This window comes from Bombus affinis, chromosome 9, assembly GCF_024516045.1.
Source record: "Bombus affinis isolate iyBomAffi1 chromosome 9, iyBomAffi1.2, whole genome shotgun sequence".
Lineage (NCBI taxonomy): Eukaryota > Metazoa > Arthropoda > Insecta > Hymenoptera > Apidae > Bombus > Bombus affinis.
This window is the reverse complement of record NC_066352.1, coordinates 15,438,035-15,456,953: the sequence shown is the minus strand read 5'-3', so window position 1 is coordinate 15,456,953 and position 18,919 is coordinate 15,438,035. Positions and strand designations below refer to the sequence as shown.

The window sequence follows — 18,919 nt, the reverse complement described above, 5'->3', positions numbered from 1 at the left end:
AAGATCGCGAGCGGGGTGTTGGACGGGGGGCTCGGAGTTGCAAATATGGCAATCGTAATGGAAGGAGACTTCCATCTTGCGCTTTAGTGTCTACCCGGAGATAGATTAACCGTGTGCAACCGCGGCTATGCCTGGCTGCCGCCCCCACCGTCCCCGGCGCGGCCCGCACAAAAGTATAATATGTACTATCGTCTGTCCTTTGCTAGCCGAGGAAAACCTTCCCATACCCCTCCACCTTGTTCCGGTACCCCACTCCCGGGGACGGCGATTGCGACTGCGACGGATCGGCTCGGCTCGGCTCGGCGCGGCGGAGTGGCAGAGTGGCAGAGTGGCGGAGTGGCGGAGTGGGAGGCGGAGGAGGCAAACCGGGCGGTGGTGGTTCATTACACGGCACGAATACCTTGGCCCCGGTGAGAAAGTGTGTATTCACATGCACGCGGTGCAAGCAGCCGCGTATGCAACGAGTAAGAAAGCGTATTAGGTACGCAGGCATGCGATCCCGGGTAAAGGAGGGCGGTCCGAGGAGACAGGTGCGAGCCAATCGCGGCCCGCCACGTGCAATTTCCCTCGGCGTCTCTCTTTCCCCGTTCATTTCTCATTCCTCCTCTATCTCTTCCCTGCCTCCCTCTTGTCTTCCGCCGCCTCCGCCGCCTCTCGTCGTCGCCACGCCGTCACACCGTCGTGCCGTGCCGCGGCGCCGCGCCGAACCGCGCTGCTAACTTATTTAAACGAGACTCGACCCCGTCACTACGAGTACGAATCCCTTTCGTATTCGGCACCGATGCGCCGTGACTCTACGCTCCACAGGCAGAGGAAGGCAGAGGGAGGGAGCGAGGACGGTGGAGAGGGAGAGAGAGGAGAGAGAGAGAGAGAGAGAGAGAGAGAGAGAGGGCGAGCAACGACCCCCGCAACGATTCTTCGCTCGCTGCTTTTATCGATCGGCCTCCTTTGTCCCGCGACCTTGTACTCCACAGGATGCACCAACCCCTTTGCTTCCTGGAAAAACCGCTTCTTTGCTTTCTCGTCTTCTTGCTGCCTCTATCCTACGGTCCGCGTTTCTATATCCGGTCTAGGAATAGAGTTACAGCTGGAACCGATCACGAATCTCCGTCTCTATAGGATCTATGTCGATCGATATCCATCTCGTAGAACGTAAGACGCATCGTTCGATGCATCCGCGAAATTAACCACAACAGACGGAAAATTAGCCTGTGCAGCAAGCCGTGTAGCAGTGGCCGTAAATTTCAAGGAACCTCGTCAGCGGAGAGATCGAAGATTTCCCCGGACAGGAAGTGTCTTCCAGGTTGCAAGGCGTTAGCTATCCGCTCTGGCCCTGTCGGAGAGGAACCGTTTATCAGTGTGTTCCTCCAAGCAAATTCGTAGTTTGTTCCATGCGAAATGTTTATACTCTTCGGTTAAAGGAAGCGGAATAACTACTGACGCTACCGTTGCTGCTGTTGCTACTGCTCCTATTGCTGCTGCTGCTGCTGCTGCTGCTCCTGCTAGTCCTTCGACGTGAATTATGACTTCCGACCCATTTTCGCATTGTCGCGGAGCCCGGGGACTCGTTAGCCTCCGTTGGAGCGCGGCTTTCCTCCGGTTTATGATTTACTGCCGAGCGTAAATCATCCGGCCGAGGCCCAAGGTTGTTGGTTCGTTGGACAAAAGTCGCTCGGTCGTTCGCGGCACGGGCCGAGACAGTTGAACAGAAGGTTGCGTAACCACTGGCCGAAGGCCTGCGCGTACTTTTGACCTGCAGAAAGTTGCCCGTCCAAGCAAAGAATCACGTTCGAACCCCTGCTGCAACCACCTGCGCTCTCCTCGTTGCCATACGTTCCCCCCGATTTATTCCTGCAATCGTTTTTCTCAATGGCGTTTCATCGAGTTGATTTTCGTTACTTCGGGAATGATAACGATGCAAGTTGATTTCACCGACAGTTTCGGATTTCTCTGGATATAGAATTGAAACCGAGGACGTCGTAGTCGCGGACAATTTGCACCAGGCGATCTTTTACTCGAGAAATTGATAATTGTGCAAATTGCGCAAAAAGTGCGCGTAATTTGTAATATACGTTTCTCTAAATTCCTTGCGTATTCTTAAGATACGATGTCGCGTAATTTATGTTTGCCAAACAGTAAGAATTGTTCGATGATTATCGGTAATCGAGCTTATCGTATACGACGAGGGTTAATTTTAGGCATTTGGAAAGAGACGAATCGAACGTAGAAGCGAAACTGTTCTCGAGATGGTGAAGCGTGTAACGTTTGAACGGTAAAGCGAGCTGGTAGATGGTGTTCGAGAGGTCGAAAGCTGTTGACGAAGCCGTACGAAATACCGGTGTTCGCGCCCGATAACGAGTAATCGAATTAAAGCTATTTTATGACCGGTATAGATAATCCAGTAAGGTTCTATCGAGTCGTTGCGTTCCACGCGCCCAGCTGTTTCTTTGTTCGAAAAGCTACTACGCTCTAGCCAGTCTGCTTTCGTTCGTCGCCCGTGTGAAGCCTGTTACCTGCCGATTAATTCATAGGAAATTCAGACTCTCGTGTCTGGTCGTCGATCTTCGATTTGTCACGCGTTGTCTCGTGCCCAAATCGTCGACCGTCGTTCGTCGCTGCTTATGAAATTACACGAAACTAAATACGTTTGCAAAGAATCGAAGAGACAAACGATAAAACGAGCTTTCCGTTTCTCGAGTAAAACGGTATCCAACGGTGAGAAGTCGGTTTCCTTTAAATTCGAGCATCGTTGTTCCTTCGACGCTGTTCGACGCTATCGGCAAATATCGAGATAAATTTATCGGACAGCTTTTTCGAAGGACGTGGTTGCTGGTTTAAAGCGAAAGCAGCACGCCGCAGGCCTAATGGCACGGTTATCTTGTTGCCGCTTCGAGGACAATCGAAGATGAAAATAATTTGAATCGATCGGTCGTCGATGAAAATGGAAAGTGGATATTTGCGTCGATCGCGACTAGCAAACTAGAAAATGCTACGCAATTTCTGGTTAAACAAAAAAAAAAAAAAAAAAAAAACCAAAAGAAACAAAACAAAACAAGACTGGAATAATTTGTAAAAGGTCGTATCCATTGACTATTCCGAGAATCTCGAGACTAACCGGAAGATAACGAAACGATGGAGAAACGTCAGAGGTACGAAGAAGGCGTCGATAAGTAGCAATCTGTCTTCCCGTTATTTTAAGCACCTCCGTCTCAGAAGCATTTCTCCAAGCAAAGTATACGTGGCTCCTTTTTCACCGCCAGATTCTCGAATCTTTAGTGCCGTGTTCGAATCGAGAATCGCCTGTGGAAGAAAAGAGAAATAAAAGAGAAATAAAAGTGGAAGAGCAGAGAGAGAGAGAGAGAGAGAGAGAGAGAGAGAGAGAGAAATGAGAAGGAAAAGAGGAAGAAAAGAGAAAGAAAAGAAGAAAGGAGAGACGTCTAGACTCTAGACGCATTCCAGAGGACCAAAGGGAGTCTATTCGACGAGCGGCATCGTCTCGCACTGCGCTGCCGCCGCCGCCGCCCCCGCCTGCCTGCCCGAGGCAACCGAGAGACTGGGCTCGCGGCTAGCGAAATGAAAAGCGGACGCGTGCAACGTACGACCCCGGTGGCCGGTTCGCACGCAACGAAACCGTAGATCCGGAAGTCGGTTCGGCGTAGGTGGAACCGGCGAGGAAGGGGTTCCCTCTGTATGATAATTAATAACCGGGCGCTGAGTGGTTCGGCGAGGCCCCGCCTCTTACCCCCTGATTTATGAACCGCGCCGCCTTCCTTGTCATAACCGTGCGTATGTATAGAGGCTTGCGCGCGGTGGAGGGAGGGCCAGCTAGTGGGGGTGAGCGCGGGAGGACAGGGTGGGGGAAAGGGTGACGCGTGACGTTGCGCGACGCGACGCTACCTACGCCCAGGCCGGCTCTTTACCAAGCGATCAGTCGGTTCTCTCTCGTCCTTGCCGGATGACATCGTTCGACGCGCGGACGTCCGGCCGAAACGCAGCGCAACTTTCACGCGCCTCCGCGAGTCGGCGCCACGCACGAGCTTCCTGCTCCGCGAACCCGTGGAATCATGCAGCTCATGAGATGGAGCATCACGCGCCGCCTCGAATGCCGCGGCGTCAAGCAGGGCATCTGCCGATCCTCCAGACTCTCGTGCGCGCGATTTTCCGGTACGCAACCGTTGACCTTGAACGCATCTCCACGCCGCGCCGACGACTTCCCGCAAATTCGCCCTCTCTCTGTCCGCCTCTCCGGCCCCTCTGGCCACTCTGGCCCCTCTGGCCCCGCTGACCTCTCCGGCCTCTCCGGCCCCTCCGGTCCCTCTGGTCCCTATGCTCCCTCCCCGATTCCCCCACTCTCCTCACCATCTTCCTCCCTCTCCCTCTCCCTCTCCCTCTCCCTCTCTTTCCCGTCACAGAGAAGATCACGTTGCACGTTTCATTCTACGTTTTCCCCGTTCGAGAAAAGTTCGTCTCGCGTACTACGAGTGATGGAAAGTTGTTCGAGTTGCAGGTTGCAGAGTTTTCTAGTGGATGGTTACATCGGGTGGCGAATGAAACGTTGTAACTGGTGCGATTCGAACGGGTCCGACTGGTCCGTCGGGAATAGTAATCGAGCGATTTCCATTTTTCATTGGACCCGGTGCGCGTATTAAAAGTTTCCAGCGGTGTGGGGTTCGCGCGCCGCGCTCCGGAATACTAATCGCCGCGGCGTCGTTTCTTATCATCGACGCGAACGTGCATGATCCTCTCTCTCTCTCTCTCCATCGAGTTTATCGTCACGGGCTCCTCTGCCGCTGTTTTCCTTTCGTTTGTACCCGTTATATTTTTCGTGTTGCCGTTTTCGAGAACGAAAAATCGTGCCCGCCGATCCTACGAACGCCATCTTCTATCCGGTGTCGGTAAGCCTGGGTGGTAAATAAAATCGGAACGAATCCGATTAATCATTCTGCCTCGGTTTCACCGCGACACCGTACATTTTAAATATGACGCGCCGACCTGCCAAGCGTTCGGCCCGTTCCAGCCTTGGCGAGCGTTCGCTTTAATCGTGAAGCGAAACCTTATGAGCTTTCATCTTCGACCGTTAAACTGGTTCCAGTTGCCGGCGTTCGTTACTTTCCTATTCTCTCTTCTTATCGAATTGAAACGTACAAATTCTCGGTATTGCGAAATCCTTGGATCGATCGAACGATTCGAATCGGACTCGATACGACGAACGTTTACCTTCTCACGTGTCTATGTTGCAAGCTGCAAGCTCGACCGACCTAGAGTACGTAAAACGCTTGTAAAATATTCAAACTATCGTTGTAGGCTATCTAGAAAATTTCTTTCCTTTTTTTTTTTTTTTTTTTTTAAACTCAATTTTCCTCTATCGTTCGTAGCAAAATGGCGTTGTCAATCGAGATTTGTAATCGATTCAGCCCGATCGATCGATAAGCTATTCGTCATACTCGTCACGTACGAACGATAAAACGTTTTGCTCGGTGCCCAACACCTTCTTACCAATCCGTTCCAGTTGTCGAGCATGAAAATCCAGGTCTTGGACATTCGCGTCTTTAACGACGAAACTCGTCGCGCATATTCTCGTTTCTCATACGCTGTGAAAATTGTACGACCAACCAAGTTTCTCCCGCGAGAAGCATGTACATGTTTGAACCTTCCGGATCGATGATTAGAGTTGGAATAAGGAAGATGCATCGTGCAGCGCTTCCACGCGTACCATATACCCCTACTCGTCTTACTTAATACGTATGTAAAGTTGGTTCGTCGAATGCTCCTCGCTGCATCGGTAACGCGCTGAACTGTCTACTTGAAATTCACGCGACACACGCTATCTCGAACGACCGATGCTTTGTATATATTGTATATACGTACTTATATGTATTTTATATATATCTTTTTTTTTTTCGTCATTAGTGCGATACGCACAAACGATTCGAACGTTGAATACAGATGATACTTTGGCACGATTTCTTCGCGTTGATGTCGTCCTCGCTACACGGAAAGTAGCTCGATCTGACTTCTATGTCTCTTCCTCGTCGCCGTACATAGAAAAAGATACAAGTTTCTACGCGCAGTTCCAGTAGCAACGAAATAATATAGAATATTCGTAGGATATTTAACGTTGGAAAGAAACTAACGGCTAAAAGCTAATCGCGGTGTCACGTGTGTATTGCAGGTGAAGAAAATGAGTTTACGTCGGATGGCGAGGAGAGTGGCGGTGGAGGAGTCGGCGGAGACGAAGCGGTGGACCTCACGGCATCCAGGTGCCATCAGGGCGTGGAGGACGACAAGGATCAGGAAGACGCTTTGGAGGAGGATGAAGAGGAAGGCGTGGACGAGCAGGACGAGCAAGAGGACGACGAGGAAGGGTCGCGCAAGCAGATGCATCACAGGCAGGATGCGGAGAACAACAACAATTTCGTAGAAGGTGGCGCCGCTGGCAGCCTGTTCCCGCCCGCTGGAACTAGTCACGTCACCCTGGAAGCTCTGCAGAACACGAAAGTGGCGGTGGCACAGTTCGCGGCGACGGCGTTGGCCGGAGGCGCGGACAGCGAGGCCGCTCTGCAGGACTTGGCGTTGCTTCAAAGCACCCTGTACACCTTGCAACATCAGCAAGTGTTTCAACTGCAGCTGATCAGCCAACTGCAGCAGCAACTGTCCATCACGCACAATCAGTCGGTGCAACAGCAAGGCCCGGGTGAGCCGTCGGATACCAAGGAGATATCTCCGTCGCCGATCATCCAGCCTAAACCTTTGTCGAGCCTAACGTCGCCTCCGTCGTCGCGTCCACCGAGTCATCGGCAAACCTCGCCGGCTCCCGTGACGCCGAACCTGGCTCAGGAAAGACCCACGCCGACCAGCAGCGCGTCCCCGTTGAATATCCCGTTGGTCTCGTCGAACGCGACCGGCACGACCTCGACTACCAGTACCAGTAGCCAGATGCCGATGTCTCATCAGATACCGCCTCTCTGTTCGATCAGTTCTTCCCTAGCTTCGTCCATCATAACCAACACCGATCCGCCACCGTTGCACGAGCCAAACACCCTGGAGATGCTGCAGAAGAGAGCGCAGGAGGTGCTGGACAACGCGAGCCAGGGACTTTTGGCGAATAACCTGGCCGACGAGCTGGCGTTCAGGGGTGGAAAAGGCTCCCGTCTCTCCCCGTACGATTCAAAGTCCGGTAGCGGTCGCGGCGAGCCATTCTTCAAGCACCGATGTCGGTATTGCGGCAAGGTGTTCGGCAGCGACTCGGCGCTTCAGATCCACATACGATCGCACACAGGTGAGCGACCCTTTAAATGCAACGTCTGCGGCAGCCGCTTCACCACGAAAGGGAACCTGAAGGTCCACTTCCAGAGGCATACGGCCAAGTTTCCACATGTTAAGATGAACCCGAATCCCGTTCCGGAACACCTGGACAAGTACCACCCACCCTTGCTACAACAAATCGCCTCCGGTCAGAGACCGATGCCGTCACCGCCGCCGCCACCACCTTCTCACCATCCCTCTTTTCACCCGGCGGCAGCGCACGGTTTCTTACCTCCTCAGCCGCCCTTGCCGCTCAGTTTAGCCCTTCCCGGTATGCCACCCTTGTACAGATCGCCGGTTGTCGCTCATCGGGACGATCAGGACGTGCCGGAGAACCTGAGCAAGCCCGTTACCACTGCCCCGACCACCTCGCCACATTCCCCCGCGGTCGTGTCCAATTCTCGTCATTCCTTTCACGACAATCACCATCACCACCATCACCACCACAACCAACAACAACAACAACAACAACAACAACAACAACATCATCATCATCAAAAGCAGCAGCTCGAGCAGAGGGACGAGATGAAGCTGGAGCAACGATCGCCTATGCAGGAACAATACCAGCGACAGCAACGATCTATGAGCCAGGAACCGACCGAGAGGATAACGCCGAAGAAAGAGCCGGAGGAGGCCGAGGAGCCCACGGAGGAGGAGAGCGAGGATTTCGAGGAGACGACCAGACGGTATTTAAATTCACCCCAATCCTCCGTCAATCCACCCTCTCAACCGCAGACTTACGAAGACTGTAGCATGGACAGTAAGATGAGCGGTCGACTGGAGGGAGACGGCGACATGGAAGTAGACGAAGAGATCGAGGAGCAGCCGGAAAATTTGTCCGGTCGTGGAACCATCAATCGTTTGCCGCAACACGTTGTCGCGTACCCCGGCGCCTCCCCTGCGAGTAGTAGCGCGAGCAGTGGAAGCCTTCAAACATCGTTCGCGGGAATTCTGTTCCCAGGGCCACCGGCGCACCATCAAATACCCCATCACGCCGCACCACCAGCCGTAAACGCGTCCACCGCCGTCTCTACCAACGAGATGATCGATCCGGCCAAGGATCCGGCTATCTATTCCAGTCTGTTGCCACGGCCGGGCAGCAACGACAACTCCTGGGAAAGTTTGATCGAGATAACCAAGACCTCGGAAACGTCCAAGTTGCAGCAGTTGGTCGACAACATCGAGCACAAGCTGACCGATCCTAACCAGTGCGTTATCTGCCACCGTGTGCTGTCCTGCAAGAGCGCGCTGCAGATGCATTACAGGACTCACACGGGCGAACGTCCGTTCAAGTGCAAGATCTGCGGCCGGGCGTTTACCACCAAGGGTAACCTAAAGACTCACATGGGCGTGCACAGGGCGAAACCGCCGCTCAGAATGTTGCATCAGTGCCCCGTTTGTCACAAGAAATTTACCAACGCGTTGGTGCTTCAGCAGCACATACGATTGCACACCGGCGAGCCGACGGAGCTCAGTCCGGAGCAAATTCAAGCCGGCGAGGTGAACGAGTTCCCGCCGGGTTATCCGCACCATCCGTTGGCGTCGTTCCTTCCTCAAGGCTTTCCACCGATTCACCCCGCGGGACCTGGATTCCCGTTAAGCTTTCCTCCAACTCGCCAACAGCTGGAGAGACAGGCTCAGGAAAACGACATCGACGCGAAGGACGAGCCTCAACAGCAGCATCATCAGCAACAACAGCATCAGCAGCAACAGCAGCAACAAAATCAGCAGCAACAGCAACAGCAGCAGCAACAGCAGCAGCAACAGCATCAGGCAAGGTACGCGGAGGAGCACAGCGAGGAAGCGGACGACCAGGAGGACGAGGAGGACGATCGTAGAGAGGAGGACGAGAGATGCAATCGCGACGCGAGTCACGGTGACCTAGAGGACGAACAGGACCGCGAAAGCGAAGAAAACGATCACAAGGACGTGTCTTTGCCCAGCTTCTCGACCTCGTTGGCCGCTCTCGAGAATCAGGTGCGAACGATCACGACGACAGCCGCGTCGACGATAGGAAACGCCGCCAGGTCGCCGCCGTTTCACCGTTACAACGGCAGCGAGAAGAGCAACAGTCCGCCGAATGCTGGCGCGCCGTTGGATTTGACGCCTCGGGCATCGTCCACTCCGACCTCGGTGGCGTCGGTGCCAACGCCACCTCCGCAAACCACCACCCACCATCCGCATCCGTTCGGCATGTTCGCAGGCCTGCTGCAAGCGGTCTCATCGTCGCCGTCTACCAGCAGCATCGGTTCGTCGAGCATAAACAGCGTCAGCTCGATAAACGCCGTGACTCCTGGAAGCGGCGCCGCCGGGCCCTTGGCTTCCCTGACCACGTCAGCCGTGTTGGCTGCTACGTCCACCTACAACCCGCTCGGCCTGGCTGTCGGAGGGCCAGCAGGTAGGCGCTGCTAGCATCAGGGCGAGCTGCAGTTCCTGCTACACCTCCCGATCGATCTGACACGATTCACCGATCCTCACCGCCAGTCTGACTGATTCGTCCACCTTTATCCAAGCTGTATATCGACGTATCCTACTTGTGGTGTAGCCGGACCTAGCACTCCTACCCTCCCGCTTGACACTCTTTTTATTATCTCTTTGAACACCTATGATTTCTCTCTCTCTCTCTCTCTCTCTCTCTCTCTATCTCTCTCTCTCTCTCTCTCTCTCCATCTATCTCTCTCTCTCTCTCTCTCGCGCGCTCTCTCTTAATTTGAATCACACTCTTCGACGTAAAAATAAGAAAAAAAGAAGAAGGAAAATTACGGATAGACTAGATACAAAACTTGCGTGCACAAATATCAGTTGTTGTATTCCTTTTTTGCGTAAGAAAGGATCGAAACTATGGACATTTGATAAGTAAATAAATAAATTTCTTTGCAAAGAACGGATTGTTGCCTGTACGATTCATTTCACTCCTTCCGTCGAAGAAGACCAAGCGAGTCTAACGTTGTTCTCGGAGCAGCTACGGCACGGGGATAACGATCGGCTTCGAGTTCCGGAGGCTCGCGTTCGCCAGCGGCCGTTCTCGGCTGGCGTTCGCTCGCGCGTTTTGACGATTAGATTAGAGCCTGTTCTCTCTCTCTCTCTCTCTCTCTCTCTGTCGCTCTGTCACTCTCTCTCTCTCTCTCACACCCCCTCTCTCTTTCTCCCCCCCCTCTCTCTCTCTGTCTCTCTCTTCTGTCTTTCGCGTTCGTGACGGATAGTTTACGAGAGTCGAATCGCGGTTACAAATTGCTTTCACGGACGGTAGAAGCGTGTGAAGGTGTCGGGAAGCAATTGTAAAGAAGTACGATCTGTTACAGTGCGTGGAAACACCACGTGTAATATCTGCTACAAGACATTTGCGTGCAACTCCGCGCTGGAGATTCATTACCGGAGCCACACGAAGGAACGACCTTTCAAATGCAGCATATGCGACAGAGGCTTTTCCACAAAGGTAACGTAACTTTCTTACGTTCGATGGGATCGGGACGATGGAATTGAACGCGCTCATTCCGAGAATTGTTTGCTGCTCGCCAAACGAACGTCGAGAGGAATCGTGCGACGAATCGAATCGATCGAATACGATCGCCTCGTTCCTAATAACCTGTAAATCTATTCTACTCTTCCGGTATTCTTTCCTAATCGTTTTTCTTCGCTTGAGATTTAAATCGTTGAGATTTAAAGGTTATGACGGACTTTTTGCCACGTTGCAGCAACCATTTGCACTTATTCGCTAGAAAAATTTCCAGTTTGACTCTCTTTGAACGACTCGAACGCTTCACGGTACGAGAACAACTCGGAACGCTTAATTCAAAGTCTCGTGAAAATGGAAGAATCGTTAGCGAGTTAGCCGTAGTAATTCTGTGGCGTTTAAATTCGTATAAATGTTTTTGTTATTTTAATTACGCGATCGGCCCTTATAAATGAATATGGGAATATGAGGAAAAGAATTGAACGAAAGGAAGAACGCGAAGAAACATTTGTACACGAAGGGAGGATTTTCGTAGTTGTAAGTGAACGCGTCTCGTGGCAATCCGTTAGACGCGTTTCGAGTGCATCGGATTGCTCTCTGTCTGCCGATATGTACGAATCGATGTAAAAGTAACGCTATATCATATCGATCAACGCTACGACTAATAGCACATTTAAGAAAGATACACGCGAGTCGGCGATTCAGTTGCGCGATTCCTTCGCGGCGAACGCTTACGCTTTGTTGCTTTTAGAGAGGGAAATGGATGACTAATGCGATATATCCGAATTAACGTATTAACGGAAACTCGAACGACGAATCGATAATCGTAAAAAAATAGAAAATCACGATGCAAATCGCGCCAGTCGGTTCAGGTTTGGCCAGCTCTGTATCTTTGTTTTTTCTACGATACTTTCAGAACGATGGTTCCGGGCAGCAAGCATGCATCTGTGCGTCTCAACCGTTGCCCGCTAACAGTTCGATCACTTCACCCGATCCTCAATTTGGATCAGCGTGCGCCAGTAGTCGAGAAAAAGCGAAACGCAGGCGGCGGCGGCGACCTGAGGATCGGAAGAACCGGGGGCGGAAAGGAGCCGGAGGGGGGCGGGGGCTGACGCCTGTCTATCCTGCCATCCGCCTACCCCCGCTGATGTCGCCCGCCCTCGGACTTCTACCCTCGGCGCACGGCCTCCTGGTAAGAGCCTGCTGCATTTTGACAATGAAACAACAATTATGATAACACCACTATGTATTCTTCGTTCGACCTTACGCCATTCATTTTCTCTTTCCTCCTTTCTTCTCTCTTCTCTCTTCTCTCTTCTCTCTTCTCTCTTTTTTCTTCTTTCTTCTTTCTTCTTTCCTCTTTCTTCTTTCTTGTTTTTTTCCTGGCAAGACGAGCGTATAGAACGTCGACCCAATTTGGGCCAGTCGACTAATTGAAAAAGCCTTCGAATTTGTGATTGTTCCTTTTGTCCGAATAACCTATAGAAAATATTTGTCTAAGTAAGGAAATGTTGAAAAGCGATACGACGTCGAATCGCGAGAAATTATGCAGAGTGGTGTGATCGATGAAGTGATTGAACTCGAAGCTGTCTGGTTCGTGACGATGTAACCGAACAATGTTTTCTCTCACACAGGGGAACATGAAGCAGCACATGCTGACTCACAAGATCCGCGACATGCCGCCGCATTTGTTCAGTGACTCGAAGCAACAACACCAACAGCAATCTCAGGAGCACGAAACCTCGAGAAGTCCGATGTGCACGGAAGATTCGAGTTTACCGCCGCCGCCGCCACCGCCCCCACCGCCTCCTCCACCGATGCCTCCGACTTCGATGGAACAAAGCATCGCTGTGAAGAGATCGCCGCCAGAGGGGGAGCTGCCAGCACCAAAGAGACCAGCCAGTAAGTAGCTTGGAAACCGGTTGAAAAGCGTTTGATCGGTCTGCTTCTTCATCGAGCACAGTTCGAACGATCCAAGAGGCTTCGCTTGCCAGGTTCGACTGTTTCTCGCTACCAGAGATCGCCGTCGAGCTTCGATCGAAACGCGAAAGTAGCCGCCACCGCTGTTTCACATATATACACCAGCTTCGCTCGCGCTTCCGTCCGCATCACGCGCTCTCTTCCCTGCCGACAGGTTGCTTCGCTTTCTCTTTCGTTTCTCCTTTCTTTCGTCTTCCGTCCTGAATCTCGCCCGCGAACGGATAATTTTTCCGAGATAAAACTCTCTCTCTCATCTATCTATCTATCTATCTATCTATCTATCTATCTATCTCTATTTATCTATCTCCCTCCTCTCTCTCTCTCTCTCTCTCTCTCTCTCACTCTCACTCTCTCTCTCTCTCTCTCTCTCTCTCTCGAAGAAAAGAGACAAGCTTGAGAAACTTCGTTAAACTTGCGTCAGGGTCTGTTCAGCGAAACTCTGTGTGTGTATTTGCAGGCGTGCCGAGCAAACACTTGTGCCAGATTTGCAATAAGAATTTCTCCTCATCTTCGGCGCTGCAGATCCATATGAGAACTCATACAGGCGACAAACCGTTCCGATGCACCGTCTGCCAGAAGGCCTTCACCACCAAGGGCAATCTCAAGGTATACGCATCATTTTTCCTGTTTCTCTCCGTCTGTCTGTCTCTCTCACTCACACTATCACTCTCATTCTCACTCTCTGTCTCTGTCTCTCTCTCTCTCTCTCTCTATATATATATATATATATATATATGTCTCTCTCTCTCTCTCTCTCTCTCTCTTTCTTTCTATTTCTGTCTCTTTCCGTTACTCTCTCTCTCTGTTGTCCGTCAGTTTTCCTGTCTCTCTTCTCTGTCCGCTATCCCGTTATCCCCGTGTCTCTGGATTCTTCGAGTTTATTCACTAACATCAGCTAGCTGCTACCGCTTGTACTAACGCTGACGCGTAACGTACAGGAACGAAACAGAAAGATACTGGAAAGCTCGATGAAAGATCAGCGACACCGAAGAAGATCGTTAACAGTCGCGTTGACTGGAGGTTTCGCTTCTTCTGATCGTAGGTACACATGGGTACTCATATGTGGACCAACGGAGCTTCTCGACGAGGTCGTCGAATGTCCCTGGATCTGCCTCCCCTACCCATCACTCCCAAGGACTCGGAGTTTCTGCAGCGTCGGCCGGATCTTTTCTATCCGTATCTACCCGCGCCATTCCTTAACGGCGTGCAGCAGAAGGTGAGCGATTATTTGAAAATTTCCTATCGCGAAGACAGATTTCCATCTCGTTCGTTCGCCTTGATCGTTAGCATTTCGATAATATCGAGGAGGATTGGAGGAATCGAACGGTACGGCTGCATCGACTACTCGTTGGCTCTTTGAACGCGCGGAGAAAAGCACGAAGACGGGATCGATCAGATTTCGATAAACGGGATAGTCGCGCGTCTTAACCTGCCCGTGCATTACCAACTAAAAGCTAACTACCCGAAGAATAACGCCGGACAAAGTGCCACTAAACGACCGGATACCGCGACAGAAAAAACCGTAATTGTACTTTTTCTCCAACGATACGAAAATACGCGCGATCTAAAAAAGATATCTAGAGTCTGCGATCGTTCTTTCTTTCGCCTCCTTCGTAGTTTCGTAATTCCGTTCGATTGCCGCCGAACAAAACTAACCGGTGGGGCGCGCGTTGCTTACAGCTGAACGAGATCTCGGTGATTCAAAGCAACAACGGTCTACCGAGTCACTCGGTGGCCGCTGGCAAGTACGCTGGATTATTCGGCTCGGTGTACGCGGCTGGAGCTGGCTTCCCCCTGGACAAGCAACCGATGGTGGCAGCGAACAGTAACGGGCCGCTGCTCGACGGCAAGTCCTCGATACCGTCTGGGTCCATGCTATTTCAAACGCCGTCGCCCTCCCACTCGCCAGGCACGCCAAGTTCCAACGGAAGCAATCAGAGCAGCGCGAACGTGTCCTCGTGGACAGGGGACGCTCTTCAGCATCATTTCGACAGGGAGCCGCCGACCAGGTCGGACGGCAACTCGACTCCACCTTCGGCTCGACTTCCGCCGCCCGCGGCGGCCAGGGGTGAAGGACTGGCCACGTGAACCTCCGTCAACGACACATATCCTTCTTCCTCGAGGCTTCACGTTTTCGGTGACTGAACTCCGTCCTGGCTGTCATACAGACATAGAGACAGAGAGAGCGAGAAAGAACGAGAGAGAGAGAGAGAGAGAGAGAGAGAGAGAGAGAGAGAGAGAGAGAGAGAGGGAGAGGGAGAGAGAGCGAGAGCGGGAGAGAACGAGAGAGAGAGAGAGAGAGAGAGAGAGAGAGAGAGAGAGAGAGAGCAACGAGACGTTTATATGGAGCCGGAAGTAGTGTTTCAGTGCATTTCGCGAGCCGAAAAACTCGGACGTGTGGAACGTCCGACGACATATCTTTCTTGATCCCCAGAGCCAGAGCAGATACCATGTTCCTATTGTCACACTAGTCTTAAACGCGATCGAGAGGACCTTGGAAGGAGCATGAACTTCGATAACCGGGTCCCTCTTGAGAACTCTTCCCCGCGTCACGTGCTTTCGCACGAGGGACGACGGACGCGGTGCCTAGACTGAGTCCACGAGGGCCGCAAGACACGTGGCGCCGCGACGTCCTGGCCCTCCACACTCTGACCGTCCATACGCGACAGTGGTGGTCACCTCACTTAGAGTTATCGTACGTTATTATTATAAAATGCGCCTATACGGGGTATATTGTCTGATCGATACCACCTCCGAACGTTGTGCTTCTCGTACGCGATGCAACGCGGAGGTTAAAACGCGCGTCGTCGTCCATTTCAAAATTTCGGTGTCGATTAGAATCTCGAGCCGATCTCTTTTCAGCATTTGACTTTATTTCGTAGACGAAAATAAGAATGTTCGAGGTACAACCACCGGTTATACGAGATATCCCGTACAGGAAGATATAAATATATACATAAAGAAAGAAGATGATATATATATATATAAATATTGTATCGATGCGAAGAGGTATGAGTTGTATACACGTGCGAGTACATGCGTCGCTTTCTTTCTCGTTTCTTCTTTTTTTTTTCCATTTCTTTTCTTTCTTCTTTTTTCTTTTGTCTTTTTTTCCTCCGAGAGAACGGCGTTTTTAGGAGTTTCGAAGCGGGCCCGGCAGCACCCTCGCTGTGATATGAGAGGAGCAGCCTGCAATCATTTAAACCAATGTACTTATACTTTGTATCATAGTATTATTATTTACACCGGATGTACAGCGCGCACCGCCAACGTGTCCCGTCGTTATTTTATACGGAAAGACAGCCGACGTCGTTTCGCGTTCCCCCGATACCCATCGATCTCGAGTGTTTTCCTAGGTCCAACACCTCGTTCAACCGCCCTTTCGGTCGAGCTGCGATTCTTTCTCGGTCAACGATGCGTCGTTACGCGTAGAATCGATGCTGTGTTATCGGACACCTATGATTGCACGCGCGTTTATACGGAATCCACGAGACTGGTCTTCCTCTTTCTTCTAATTTCTTCATATCGAAGATAAGTATCGTTACTACGTTGCATAACTTCCGACGATGATCTATCGACGATCGAATTAAGATAAACAGACAGATTTAAACGGTTTGATAAAGTTACCGAGTAACCTTGGTAAAGTTTATATAAAAATTTGTTTACGCTTTTTACCTGATTTGTCATCGAACGTGAAAGATCGTAAGTATTTAGAGAAGAGAGCAATGTGGTGGATCGCTGGATGGAAAAAGCTAAACCGGGACAAGCGATATTATTTTGTACGCTGGGATTCTCGAAGAGTTATCCGGATAATGTCGCTTGGTCCGAACGTGTGTTTGTTAGGAAAGCGAGCAAGGGTTGGAAATGGATATTACGCGAGCTCAGTGGTAACGAAGAGTCGTTTAGAAAGGCCGCGTGACGAAAATGAACGGGAATTTGAAGAAATTATTTGTTATCGGTAATCGTACGTTGGGAAGAAATGTATCGAATACGATGCGAATACGACGCGAGGCGATCGAACAGGCATACGTCGTGGACCGTGCGCGATCGATCGCGTTCCTTCGTACTCGAAAAGTTAATACTCTCGCGTATAATGGCTTTCCTGTATGTTCTCGCGTTTAATCGTTAAATGCGAGCAGAGGATAGATAAATAAATAAAAATACTAATAATAGATGAGATACGATACGCATGTAAAGAAACGTGTAAAAAGTAACGATAGCAATGCTGCATACGTGTGTCCATTAAGCACTTTACGTAATTTATCTGATTTTTAACTAGCTTAGACGTAACTTTTTAAGAACTCCGTCGATTCGACAACTCTGGTTGCAAAACGAGAGGATAATAACAGGAGCGACGGTGTATCGCGGTGTCGCGGTCACCGGGTCTCCACGGTGGCTATACGTTGATCAAGAATTTCGGAAAACGACTAATTATTACGATCGAGGACGTTAGATAGAAATGCTTGGCGAATTTCGGACGAAAGTTTCCTACGAACATACGCAGATACTGTGTAACGGTGGAAATAAAATATATATTTTAACAGAATTAACCTTTTCAACGAATTGAAAGGAGAAAATATATTCGAAAGATATAATTTCTCTCTGTTTTCGTATTTCTCGATAACGATTCGGTAATTCGATGAAATCTCGTTCCATCCGCGTGTAAAAGGAAACTAACGGCTTCGATCATCGGGAACAAAGCGGACAGATTTGTACGAGGAGCGCGTGGAACGAGCAACCGAAAGAACAAAGGGTACGAATGTTCGTTTAACGTTCTCGCGTAAATGTGTTTCTGAAAATATGGCTCGCGAAATGGAATCGATTCACGGTCGACCGTCACTGGCAGACGGTCGAATCCACCTGCCTTTAGCAGTATTTCGTTTCTTACGTTCGTTGTGAAATTCGTTGAAAACCATCTCGATAAACATACGCGTCCATCCGTACGGCGGTTATGCGTTTATTTTACGATAGTAATCGTTGGTCGCGCGAATCCACGATAAAAGAAATTAACTGCGATAATTTATCGCTCCTTTTATAAAGAAACACGGTCCGATAATGATTGTCGATTCATCCCGGAACAATGAGAAGACAAAACGAAGCAAGAAGAAGAAGAAGAAGAAGAAGAAGAAACCGAAATTACATGTATATTCGAGTTAGAAAGGAAAAGGAGAAAACGATACTAGGATTAATACTAGAAGAGAGCGCTCGAGAGTGTAAAAGGTAGTGTTTAGGGAAACAATCAAAAAGTCTCCTTTCACAGTGACTATCGTATACATATATACGTGTATATAGATACCGTTGTAAATAACAAACACACGATAAGTATAAAAGGCGAAAATGTCGGGTTAGAGAAGTGGATGTAAGTCGTTAGTGTGCTATTAGAAATGTTTCGTAAGTTAAGTGGAACGTTTACTAGTTTCACGAGTGCAGATGTTTCGCGTGCTTGCACAATGGTCGTTTTTAAATTAAGGAATGGACGAGAAAAAAGAAAAAAGGAAAAAAGTAAAAGGAAAAGAAAAGAAAAGATGGGAAAGGGGGCACGGAAAGGCTGGCAGCTATTCCCCGATCGCAAGTCCTGTGAAGTTGTCCAAAACAAAGTATTGCTTGTACGATCTTAGGTTTTCTGTACATATTGTATAATCCATGTATAAACACGAATCTTGCTAGTTACGCAACTTGTCTCATTGTAGTTGAATTACGTTACGGATCATTATATCTATATCACTTCAACAATAAACAATTATTATGAGAACGAGTTGCATCCGGTGTTTTCATTTTCGTTTTTCTACGTGAAAATCGTTAAACGCCAATTCGCATCGCGACCTGCAAAAGTACTTTTCATGCTCGCGACGATTCGTATTCGCAAAGTGAAAAGTTCCGCAATTTCAAATTTACGTTCGTTCGCGCTCTACTTTCCCGACTAGCTTGTATACCAACGTATCCGTCCCTATCGTACCGACTGTCGATATTGTAGCAGTTGCAGCGATAACTACCATATCGTAGAGTAGGAATGAATAGACGCCCGTCTGCAATTTCAATGGAAACCGACTGACTACTAGACGCGATAATCGCCACCGATACGCGTTGAGTATGTCACCGACGAGGTACGTAGTCAATAATTTCATAGACTATGAAACCGAACGCGCTTTTCGTAAAATGCCTTACCATCTAAACATCCTA

General features: G+C 50.1%; 1 protein-coding gene across 7 annotated transcripts in view; it reads left to right on the top strand.

Annotated features, from left to right (window-relative positions):
- The window catches only part of LOC126920502 (homeotic protein spalt-major-like), a 73,401-nt gene extending 54,907 nt beyond the window's left edge, over positions 1 to 18,494 (top strand). For 2 of the 7 annotated variants that reach the window (XM_050730965.1, XM_050730970.1), the window contains exons 2-8: positions 6,173 to 9,703; positions 10,608 to 10,741; positions 11,676 to 11,951; positions 12,394 to 12,661; positions 13,197 to 13,345; positions 13,782 to 13,955; positions 14,420 to 18,494. In XM_050730965.1, the coding sequence (XP_050586922.1) occupies positions 6,173 to 9,703; positions 10,608 to 10,741; positions 11,676 to 11,951; positions 12,394 to 12,661; positions 13,197 to 13,345; positions 13,782 to 13,955; positions 14,420 to 14,827 (4,940 nt within the window). In that variant the 3' untranslated portion in view covers positions 14,828 to 18,494. Of the gene's footprint in view, positions 1 to 1,908; positions 3,150 to 3,918; positions 4,165 to 4,746; positions 5,264 to 6,172; positions 9,704 to 10,607; positions 10,742 to 11,675; positions 11,952 to 12,393; positions 12,662 to 13,196; positions 13,346 to 13,781; positions 13,956 to 14,419 lie in introns of those variants that run through there. The other 5 variants (XM_050730971.1, XM_050730966.1, XM_050730969.1 and 2 more) reach the window with 5 other exon arrangements.
- The last annotated feature ends 425 nt before the right edge of the window (positions 18,495 to 18,919 follow it).